The 12,625-nt window shown below is 34.1% G+C and overlaps 1 protein-coding gene across 2 annotated transcripts in view; it reads right to left on the bottom strand.

Annotated features, from left to right (window-relative positions):
• Nucleotides 1-12,625, bottom strand: part of LOC138314576 (leucine-rich repeat flightless-interacting protein 2-like) — a 28,633-nt gene extending 16,008 nt beyond the window's left edge. The window contains exons 1-4 of one of the 2 annotated variants that reach the window (XM_069254978.1): nucleotides 12,259-12,625; nucleotides 3,188-3,274; nucleotides 2,588-2,626; nucleotides 2,172-2,189 (exon numbers count right to left, since the gene is read on the bottom strand). In XM_069254978.1, the coding sequence (XP_069111079.1) occupies nucleotides 2,172-2,189; nucleotides 2,588-2,626; nucleotides 3,188-3,274; nucleotides 12,259-12,348 (234 nt within the window). In that variant the 5' untranslated portion in view covers nucleotides 12,349-12,625. The remainder of the gene's footprint in view (nucleotides 1-2,171; nucleotides 2,190-2,587; nucleotides 2,627-3,187; nucleotides 3,275-12,258) is intronic. The other variant, XM_069254980.1, reaches the window with a different exon arrangement.

The following is a 12,625-nucleotide window of genomic DNA, read 5'->3' as shown; positions in this document are numbered from 1 at the left end:
GAAATGAAGAACAAAATATTATCAACTTTTATTTTCATAATGGGTACTAAATTTTCTCATATCCCTTTACCATTTTAACATTTAAAAATTTTCTTATTGAAAATATCATGCATCATTAAAATGTTTTCAAAATCAACACAAACATTTACCTGTACACCAATTTAAATTAGATAAGTTTAAATCGAATCTATATCCAATCTTCAAGCTAAAGTAAAATCCAGCAGACAAGAATCAGTGAAATGGTTTTTTTAATCCCCTTAGTTAAATCAAACACAGCACTTCAGCAAAGGCAAAACAAGTGTAGTCCTTTGAGTTAAAATCCAACAGAACCAGTCCAACATTAGTTTGAATTTGATGAAGTTTTATATCATAAAATCTAGGGCACTAGCTGTTGATAAAAGTATGTGTTATTAATGTCGGGCTACCCTATGGATATATTAATGTATCAGTTTTTTATCATGGAAATAAGTTCAAATACAGAAGTACATATATATAGATGTTTTCTAATCTGATTGATATGTAAGTGGCATTTCACAGCACTGCTGCCTGTCTCACAGCTGACTGAAGTTGTAGTGGCACCACCTGTGATGTGGGGGTACCACATGTGGTGGTGTTAAGTGGTCCCACTGAGCAGCTAATTATGTAGTCATCTTTGATCTAACAGGAAGTAGTTGTAACATGTTTTGCATCTCCTGATCTATATTCGGTCTATCAGTTCCCCTAGTTTGTGTTTTCACATTTAAATGTTTACTTCATTAAAAAAAAACATTTTTAGAGAATATAAAATTATAGTAGAATGTTCATGTTGTTAAAATGTGTATCCTTATATATATGTGTAGGCAAAACTAAATTGAACAGTTTACCCTGTTGTGAAACAAATTAATTTTTAAATTACTTTCTTATCCCTTCATTACATTTACTGAAGTCATAATGATTCTCTCTGCTGTTTTACTGGGAATATCATTGATGATAATAACTACCAGTTGTTGGAAATTAAGTCAATTATAAGATGTCCTTCCTCTGTAATCTAAGAATGACATTTTAAATCCCCCTTGTAATTTAAAAGAAATGTTAACCATAACAGTGTTTTTCCTGCCTTTATATTTGGCCCCATTCCCAATCATATTTCTTGTTATTTTTCCCAAATCTATGTCTAAACTTCCCAGATCGATGTCTAAATTTCCCAAATCCATGACTGATGCGCATTTTGTGTGACAAAAAAAAAAAAAGCCCTGAAATTGCAAGCTTGAACTTTGTATTTTAGTATGTACATTCTTAGACTGGTTCTTTAATGGAAGCATAATTATTTATTTAGAGCTTTTCCAAAATTTCCATAAACACCATTAAATTTTCCCCCCGATTTCCTACTTTTATCGCACAGAAAATTTCAAAACTTTGACCAAGTGGCGAAATTCCACAAAATACCCAGGAAAAACACTGCATAGTATAAACGATTAACTCTTTGAATGGGAAAAAGTTTACATATGAAAATGAAATAACGACAACATTTTTAGAAATATCTATATTCACAAGAATTTTATAGAATTGGATGTGTTACCTGCATAGCAATATAAAACCTTGCAAATAAATGTTAGTATGATTAGACCCAGAAAAATTGAATTATCACATGAAAATGAACAGTGACTTTGACCTTTGAACATGAAAATTTCGGTAATCCCCAAAAAGTACCTTCGACAAGGATAGTGCCCATGGTGTTTCAACACCTTAATGTAACTGGAATTATCTGATAAGTATTCAGAAACCTGTAAAGACATCTTTTGATGCAGACAATGATACCTACACGTTGCAGGCAACACAAACATTCAGACTGCTATCTTTTTGAGCAATGCTCATCTGTATTACCTAGAAATGTCCACAAGCAAAAATGTCCCTCCCACCCCCAGCCGAAATATCAGAATGGGCTAAAGAAGGAACAGACTTAGAACTCCCCACCGCCATTTCATGCAACACAATGGCATAACTGGCAAGACCAATAACAACTTTGTCCGAAAGGCTGCACCTTAAAATCAGATTTAAACCATGGCGACTGAATGAAAAACACATGAATTTTATATAACATCAACATTTGTTCAGTGATGTGGTCAAAATTTCACACATATGAAAGATGGCAACATGCAAGTTAACTTCTCAAAAACATTGCAACCACTTACCCATGATTTGTATAAGTACTGAAAAATCATTTAGTTCACAAATCTATACAATGACGTACAAGGAAAGTTAGAGGGATTTGTCTGTATTAACAAATTAGTAATACAATGATACAAAAATGCTTCATTCACTATCTACAATTAACATCCTTTGATCTTTATAAATGACACAAGGAATAAAAATAAACAAGGGGTCAATACAACTTCAACATTCAGAGGATGATAAGTAAACAAAATGATAAATAAAACTTAAACAGATATAAATATAAAAGAGAGAAATACATGATTTACATATACAGGAAACATAAAAGACTGGGCTGATTCAGCATTGCCTTTCAGAGGACATGACAAAACAGAGACAAGAGTAAAATAAGTATATCATATATAGTGCTAATGATAAGAATATACAAGGATTATACCTGGCCATCTTCTTCTTGTCTTTTTTGTCTTTCTTCTTCCTGTAATTCCAAATCAAAAGTTAACTTCATGATCAGGGAACCCATTCCATGTGATGTAATTAACAATTTTGTCCCAACAGATGAAGACCAGAGTAATTATATCAGTGGAATAGTATTGACCGTTTGTTACACCTTTAAAATAGACAAAGAATTTACCATGTTACACAAGGATGCTTACATCTATATATTACAGTCCATACAAACTTCAACTTGACCCCATTGTACAGTCATTTGATCTTATTGTGTGTTAAGTACCAGACTTTAAATCTATTACGACCAATGAAGTAATTCTCACTTCAACTGTCTCCCTACTCGCAGGACTATATAATAGTATATATACTACACATGTACATGTTTATGATAACCAACATAGAAAATGTTTGTAAACAATTTAACTGGTCTCAGCTATCTTATATATAATCATTCAAAAGCCCTGCATCAAGAATATGTTATCTCGACTCCATTCCTTCTTTACTTTTATTTAACTAAATCAAGGAAGCCTTTTACATAATGGGATAGTGTACTTTTTACAGGAAATATGGTAATCACATTGATACTTACCTCTCTCTGTTGTCTTTCGATCTCCTTGATCCTTATGTCTCTTGCCTCAGCTCTCGCAGCTCGTTTGGCCGCCAGTCGAGACTCAGCCTGCAATTACACAATCAAACAATCAATATATATGGTGCTATAATTACCAAACTGTTTTAGATTTAACCTGATATTAATTCATATGTATAAATGGCTTTAAAGTGCGTTTACCATATTCCACTCAATAAGCGCCCAGGGCGCTTAAAATTGAAAATATAAAGGGGCGCATTATAGAACATAATTTGGACTTATAAAATAGATAAACCCAAACAGTTTTCATGGTTTCAGTTTGCATTGAACCCTCAAAAGGAAGGGAGTGGCAATTATAGGGACAGGAGCGCTTATCTGGTTGAATATGGTATATCATGCATGTACTGATCAATTAATTATTTCTTAATTTAAAAGCAAAGACATCTTTGGGCCAAACAGGATTTTAGTGTGCAGTTTGCATTGGTAGTTGGATTGACAAAGTTCCAGCTGTCATCCAAATTACAGCATGTTAATTGACTATCACTGCACCAGACGGCAAAACAGTGAAATGAATCTTCACGGTTAACATATAGATTATGCAAGGAATTTTGTATTTGTGTGGTGTTGTAACCTCATATTACGCTATCAATGTAAATTTTGATAATTGTTTTAAGAAACCTTTAATTCTTTTTTAAAGGTATAAAGGTAGTGTACATGTGCCTTTAAGAAGAAATACCCAGATAGGTGATTTTGATTTTGCAGACAATACATGATTGTATTAGTGCTATCCAGAGAGTACATTGGTATATATATTAAACCCCAACAGTCTATTTACACTCCTGCTGTAGCTGTATTGTGCTGTAAAAATAGCAGTCATGGATGTCTTAATAAATCATGTTTCTTTGTGTACAATTACTAGTACAGCTCTAGATCTGCTAATTAGTTTTACAGGGTATAGGTTGGGCGCTTCCTCTGGAGAGGATACACAACCGTCAGCCTAACTGCAGGTTCATGGTACTGATGGTACCATCCAAGATATAAATGTCCAATATGCAAGCTAGAAGAAACAAAAATGATGTTGGGAAGGTTAGAGAAGTCATTATGGACACACCAAAGGCTGTTGATATCAAAGGAATCTTGTCTAATAGACTTTTATAAGTTCACATGTTTCATTTTAGTTCTACACATGACATGGATAAGGTAATAAATTAGATATGTGAAATTTCCATTTAGTAATTAAGGTGTACATATATATACTGGTAGCAATATTCACAGACATGAATTGGGAGGGGATCTATAGGTGTCGGAAGGGAACTTCATCATTACATTACCTTATAACTCGCTTTATATTGTTGTTTACTATCCAAAACATCTGTACATTCGTGGACTATGAATTAAACACCATTTGTACATGCACCCCCACTGGTATTAACTGATAAATACCGTAGCCTCCTCATGAGTGATGAGTATGTTGATATCACCAGATATTTTATGTAGAAATACAAAATAACTATACATATACTCCTCCAGTCATGCTATATTGGTTGTGTGGCACCTGTATCTAAATTTAAGGAGATTTAAATGAACCCACAACTGTTAATAACTTACATGATTTGTTATAGTTAGTGGGTATGAACTTACTGGTATCAGTATAATACTGAAGAACCTTAAGTGTACATGCTATCTACATTATATGATAAAATCTTATGCCATCCCTATCTATACAAAAACCTAGCATATATACACCACCTTTTGACATACAAATGTAGTTATTTTTATACAGAAGGCCTGCGATCTTTGCCTTATCTTGATTGAATCTCTCAACTTCCTGTTCCAACTTCGAAAGATTTCAAGATGTACATTTACATACAGATATGCAGTATCCAAAACACCACTTTCAGAAAAAGAAGTAAGCACAGTCTAGTAGTGAAACTCCTGATTTCCAACTGTCATCAAATTAATATTTTTGCTTTTTATACCAATAATTGTTCCTACCATACCACCAAATTGGCTGGGGAGGAGGAATGGCATGTACACATATGCGTATACAGGTTTAAATTTCTACAGTCTGTTGTTGGTTTCTGTACCCATTTTTCAATGCATCTAGATTCAATTTTTTATAATTTAATTCAATTAGGCCAATGTATAATTTAACAAAGATTCTCCAAGTCCATTCCTGTATTCACGCTAGCTGAATGAGTGGTACCAAAGTTTACAGAGGGAATGGACTATATTATCATGCAGGTTCACACTTAATCAGTAAATTTTGACCTGTGAGATAATCTATATGTAAATCTACTCAATAATTTGTAAGTTATTATAACACATATTTTATCAAGAGAATTGGACTATACATGTACTTGTATAATGTAATGCAAATTTTCAAAAATCATTTTGAAATGACTATATATTTATCTTTGATACCCACTCCGAAATGATGAGCTTGGGGCTTATATATATATAAATATAAAAGCACCTGGCAGCAGATTTAATTATAAGGACATTGTCAAAATAGAGTGTCAGGTCATGATCACATTGTATATACCTAATGTACTGGCCCACGAGGACTGTGAAGATCCTTTTTAGCCTAGAGAACAGAATATGTTTCTCTGATATATACATCAAATATCCAATTACTAGTGATTATAAAACGGAGACTGTGAGAAGTGCAGGTAGCACTGCATAAAGTTGAATTGATCACAATAAGTTAATCTAAATAATATGCTATCAAAAATAAGGTGTCTACACACACTATCAAAAAGTTAAGCATGATAATTAATAGCACTAGCCCCATGCTATCTCACGATCAGCTGGGATCATCAAAACACCCAATGGTCACAACTGATATATCGGGAGCTATTATTAATGTGTTAGCAGCTACCAGTTATAGGGTATAGCTTATATGCTTGTAATGCCAAAAACACTGATGTTGGGTATGTAGCATATTGTGTAGGTCAGTGTTGTTAACGAGTGACATATGATCAACAATAACAAGGGAGACAGGGTACTGATCACAGTGATGATCTACTGATCTACATATATATATATATAGTCTGACAGGGAGTTATATCTACAATACTGGCACTTCTCTTTGTAGGCCTCAAGTTCTGTTGTACCTTTAATAATCACATCTTTATACTGTCTACCTTGACAGTTATTTTTTGTTATTTTCCAATTTTTATTGTCATTAATGCTGTTTTACAGAGTAACCATACCATCATCATCTGATACCACCACTCCTATAGCTACAACACGCTATACAGAGGACTGTTATAACAGACAGCATCATTATCATAAGGCCACATATACCAGCATGAATTACATATGTGTTCTTCACTTCACACTTCCAGATAATTACACAAATTGTAAAATGATGTCACATGTATGATAAACTGTGTGTATGGTTTGTGTATGAATTGAGTGTGTGGTAATCAGGGAGCTTATGGCAATTACTACACATACGTTGTAGCACAAAATTAGTTGAAAAGAAACAAATGATAGTATATTTTTAGAGTGTTTAAGTGTATCTATTTTGACACATAAGTGCTTCAGATGAAATAAGAAATGTCTGTAAGGCATAATCAATTCACCTATAGCTACCTCTGTATGAAATTTCAATTGGGATTCATAAAATCATAGGATGCTTACGATTACATTGATAACACCATATTCCCACTAAACCTCATTTTGTGGTAGGGCATAAATACTGGAAAATGTATGGTAGAAGAAACTGGAATAAAGAAAACCAAGCATCCTTTGGAAATATTAATATTAAATAATGACCATGGTTTTCCATTTCAAGACAAGGATATAACACAAGTGTTATGATTTCAATCAACGGCATGGTTTAATCAGTGCATGTTTTTGAATGTTTTAGGGAAAGCACCTTGGAGTATTTAGACTAACATGTATTGGTATATGGAAAGTGACAAGCCCACAGGTCTTGGTGTGTCTATGTTGTGTATTTCCTATCACAGTGTCATAAATTGGATAGCTTATCTAGCTTCATTACCTCAACTGAAAGACCAGTCAACATTTATCTACAATAAAGTGCCTTCAGATGAGAGGCCAAGATCTCTGAATTAAATCCAGCACAATTACCCCTTCCCTAGGCCCAATATAATACCAATAAATCATGTATATTGGACCATCATCACTCTGCTTATCAGAACTGCCAAATCAGTGATCATTGGGGATTTTATTTTTGGGTTTGTAGATCCAGTTACTCAACAAATTAAATTAACCAGATGTTGAAGAGTTTGTATTGCCTAATGCCTGAGGTGAGCACATGTTTATCCTGTGATGTAGCTAGGTATAAAACAGGACATATATATAGGTATAAATAGTGTGTGGTACAGAGTAGAAAATTCATACCTTATCTACATATTTTTTTAATTAAAACTAAAGGCAATTCAGAAGCACTAGCTATAGGTCTCCAGCATGAATCTTGGAGAAATTAATTGTCAGCTGGTACCTGCACATACTTATACAGTATGTCATAGTGAGTGGTTTCCCTGTAGGAACTAGTAGTACTCCAACTGAACGTTAACTCCTTGACCTAACAAACATAACCTTATGATTATCACTGGGTATTCTTATGATGCAAAACATAAACAAATCAGCTTGGACGTTTGGAATATATACATAATCTGATATGTTTAGGCCCCTGTGCAAATCAAATTCAACAAATGAACACTCCCTAAAAGTGCAAAGTCCCTAAACTCTATACCAGAGTGGCAGCATCCCTGCCATCAAAACCACATGTACATTTCCCCAATTAGCTAGGTAGGCTTGACAAATAGAGAATGCTCTGGTAAGGAATCCCCCATCACACGCTTCACTGGGCCTGATCTACCAAACCTCCACACAGATCATATATACCAGTCTGTGGAGCTCCCCCACTATATCCTGGACAGTCCAAACTGCCCATCATTTTTAACATTAACTTCTGTATAGTACCTGCTACACCTGCCATCTACTGAACCATCAATTAACAATGCTGTTCTGTTGTGATTGGTAAACTATTTATGTGAGTCAAAAATAAGGTGCAAGTTTTCATACTGGTACATGCAGTCTGGCTTGCACTAAACTTCTGCCTGGCAGCAATAACAGAAATAGTACTGAACATGTACAGTATTACATACATATTACAAGTTATGTGTACATAGATATATAGGTATTATTTATTTCAGAATAATACAATAAACCAACATTTCTGTTTATCCAAATGATTCCAGATACTAGCGTTCTATAATTAGAATTACTCATCCAATTATATATAAACACTGTGACTCATCAACATTAAGGTTTTAAGTGTTTAATTGTAATAAGATGTATTTAGTCTTTAATGGTATATCTTTTTGCATAACATTGTACAGGACCGCAAGGCAATACAAACTATACTACTACAATATATGGGATTCATCACAGTCATCATAGGATTTCCACGTTAAAGTCACACTGATACACATGTATATAAAACATACACCCTCTGACTGAACACATTCTTTAATTATAATGGTAGAAGTATGTTTCACTAAGTGTCTAATTAGGTTAAACTGTCTAACTCTTGACAAAACAGTTTTCAGCATTTCGGCAAAAAAACTGGTCAACTACAGAACAACAGATATCTATCAATAACAGTACATTATATTATATACAATTATGTATCTCAATACTAATAGGTTTTTTGCAATATGTAAGTGACTCAATTTTACACATTTGAACACTTTCATAATAAAATATTCCTATCATACATATGTAATGGTCAGCTAACAGCTTTGTGCTTGCTGTTTCCATGCAGTTCCTTGGGTACAACTATATAAATATATTTTTTTCTTTCTCAAAATACTTTCAAAAATGCATACGGTACATGTACACTAACAACTGTTGCCCCAACACTCCCAAGCCTCATCTGTAAGTATTTTATTTTGTTAAATGTTTGTGCCTGTGAGGAAGCAAGCTTAGGATCTTGATTTATAAATCACATCCCTTAGGCATTTTTTTTAAGGACGAGTATGTTTTACAAAAGAACACAGATAATCTATGGGATACAGGCATGTACAGTGCCACTATATATATAGCTGTTGAATTACCTATAGAGAACCAACGTGTATAGCAGTCAAATAAATGATGAATCTTTTATCTGAATATTTTAGTGAATTTTGCTATTGAATTTGCAGATCTCCAAGCATACATTTTTACTTTCTCAACTAAACTTGCACATTGATGAATAACTGGCAGCCTGTCGGGATACTGCACTTGCATTTGGCAGCCCAATATTTTTTCTATGGTTGCAGGTCTCAACAGCTGGTATTTATTGGTATCTTTATAACAATCAACAATGCAATATAATATACAGCATAATTATGCACCAAGAAGAACCTGCAAAACTATAGCTGAAATCAAACTGGATCATCACAGCGACCAGGTAGTAGCTCAATCCGTATAGAGCATCCTCAGAGTTCATGCCAGCAGTCGTCAATGTCGTCGCATTTTGGAGGATTCCAGCTGCTAGTATTTGGAAGTCCCTGGTTCAAACTTGTGGTCTGATCGCAAAATTTTTCATTGAAAGGAATTGCTACTGTTGATGTGTTGCAAATATTGTTTCCCACAGCTCCGTGCCCTTTTTACCTGACGCTATGCCCCTGTAACCTGAGACCCTGCCCTAAATTTGCCAAATGATCATATATATGTGTTTGTATTCAATATTTTTGTAATTAAAAACAAAAACGAAACTTATTTTTCATCTGAACTTCTTTGTAGCTTCACTTCAAGTCAAAATTTAAGCATATCGGTCCTTACGTAATCATGGTCAGTGGAATGTTTTGAACGTATTCAAAGAGAGGTTGACAGCGTATACGTATGTGCATATAGCACTGTGACAAATACCGCATCCACCAGAGAAGCACTTCATTTTCACTTTTTGGCGACTGCATGTCAAAGTCATAAACTAGACAGAAACAACTAAATCTGACTCAACTGTTTTTAAGATAACAAAAATAAATACACTTTATCAGGAATATACATAATTCAAGATACACAAGTTAACCAAATTTATTTGGACACGATCATTGTCAATGTGATCGTCTGCAAGACTGGAAGGGTATGTTATTAAGCTTATTAAGTCTTTTAAGTACAATGTACTTAATTATTCATAGTATAAACGACTTTCCTTCATATGCATTCAAGTAATTGTTTACAAACTAAATTTTGTTTGTTTGTAATATACATTGGTAGAATATATTTTTCAAAGTTTGGAGGGTCTGTAAATAGCTTAAATTTCCATTATTTCTATCACACATTTTTACTGATAATCAATTATTGATCGATGTTTGAGGACCAATAATTGATCTCCAATAAAAGAGTGATTCCCAGCACTGCTTTTACAAAGGACGGTCTGGTATATGTAGCGGAATTCATTGAACTGGCACAATTATCGGTGGCCAGCTTTCAGCTCAATAGTAAGAGCATATATCTGCTAGTGTATATCTTATTTTCAAACAAGCTACTTGATCAACAATCTGTATACTCCTCTGTAAAGATATGTCACATATCAGAGGTGTAAAAATTTATTTCAAAGCACTAGCACAGGGAATTTTTTTTAATTAGGTGAGTTTTTTTCATTATTTGCATCTATTTTTTTTCATTTAAATTCAAATAAACATTAAGAAAATCTTTGATCTATTATATTTCTAGAACACAATTTTTAGATTTTTTTTTAAACCCTGAATACGAATTCTGGATTCCTGATCTTTGACACGGATATAAGAATAACCATAACAAATGAATTAAATACGGCTGCCTGCTGCAGGCATGGCTTTACTGCCGACTTTTTGAGGAATGGATTCCAGTTCTTTAATATTGTTTTTGTAAGTATTAAATCTTACTGATCTGATAGCTGAGATGACTTATCTGATGATTTGTACCTATATTGTTTTTCTAGAACTTGTGTTGCAAATTATGTAACTTTCACATGAAATATACTATGCATCAAAATTCACTGTGATGATCGGGAGGTCTACTGTACCTGTCTACGGTCATCAACAAATTAGACAATTCAACATGATTCCATATTAAGACTTAAAATTAGATAGGAATATTACATAGAATTGCACTGTTTTAAAGTGCTATTTTGACTTAATTTTGATATTTTTCGTTTTGAAATGTCTTTGAAAAAAAGTCACCAGCCCCGGGCTAGTATGGCTAAAATTTCCACTAGCCAAAGCTGAAAATTGGTAGCCCCGGGCGTCGGGCTAGTGGATTTTTACACTCGTACACATCAGATGGTGTTTCGAGTTTTAAAAAAATTAGTTTTCTAATTGAAATATGTATTTTGAGGCAACCAAATGCTCAGTTTGATACAATATTCAATGTGTAACAGTTCTGGATCCAGTCGACAGTCTGCGACCAGGTAGGAAAACACTGTGACTCGTGTTTGGAGGATTACAGGTTTGAATCCTATTCTGGTCTGGCATTTTCTGCTCCTATATATTTTGATTCACATTTGGTGTCTGTGACCAAACCCAGTTTCAATCATTGATGGTACATCATATGGAGAGAAGAGTATATGGGTTCTAGATTTGGTTGAATGATTGCAAGCAACTGGGTAGCTCAATAAAACTGAATTGTTTAAAGCACTCTGTCTACTCCTACTATAAATGCAACTAGTTAACAACAAATCAAAAAGTCATATTTGACTCTTGAGTTTGAAGCATGTATCTATTGTCATTATATATTTTGACTCTTCAGAATTTTGAGAAATTGTTATTTGGCTCCTGAATCTGCTTAAAGCCAACTCACTGAATGCAATATGCCCTGTTGACATTAAAAATTATTCAATATATGCATACAGACACAGCTTATAGTATAGCTGGACAAAATTTTTTACTTGAATCAGTGCTAAAAACACATCAGTGTAAACCGATGTTTATTAGTAAATACGTCATGTAAGTAAATGTAAGACGCAAATCACAAAAAATATCAGGGTCAGAGTTTAGTGGGGACAGAATTAATGTAGGCCTAGTTAGTAAAGTTAACAGGGTAATCAAACAGACAACTATTTAAATACTTACTTCTTTTGAAATCTGATTAAGGGCCTGTTCTTCTGCCGAATATTGACGATTGGCAGAACGCCGGCGACCTGTGGCAGAACTTGTACTCATGATTATACTGGCTCGACCACCCCTTGGTCAAAATCGTTCCCTGCTTCGCCTGTAACCCACACCCCAAAACACCCGTGTCTTGCTTTTGGAAAAACGAGTCCAAGTGTCTTCCCTTGGAATAACATTTACGAAAAATAAGGTGTCATTGTTCAAATGCACAGATGTCCTTCGTTCAACCGTACGAGCAAAATAAACACATAATTGCAAGTGTTTGTGTAAATTTTCTCTTCCGCAATCTCTGCAACTCACAGCAAGATGGCGGTCACCCGGATGTCAG

The sequence above is a fragment of the Argopecten irradians genome, chromosome 2, assembly GCF_041381155.1.
Source record: "Argopecten irradians isolate NY chromosome 2, Ai_NY, whole genome shotgun sequence".
Taxonomy (NCBI): domain Eukaryota; kingdom Metazoa; phylum Mollusca; class Bivalvia; order Pectinida; family Pectinidae; genus Argopecten; species Argopecten irradians.
The sequence above is the reverse complement of the archived record's forward strand: the minus strand, read 5'-3'. Positions and strand labels throughout refer to the sequence as shown.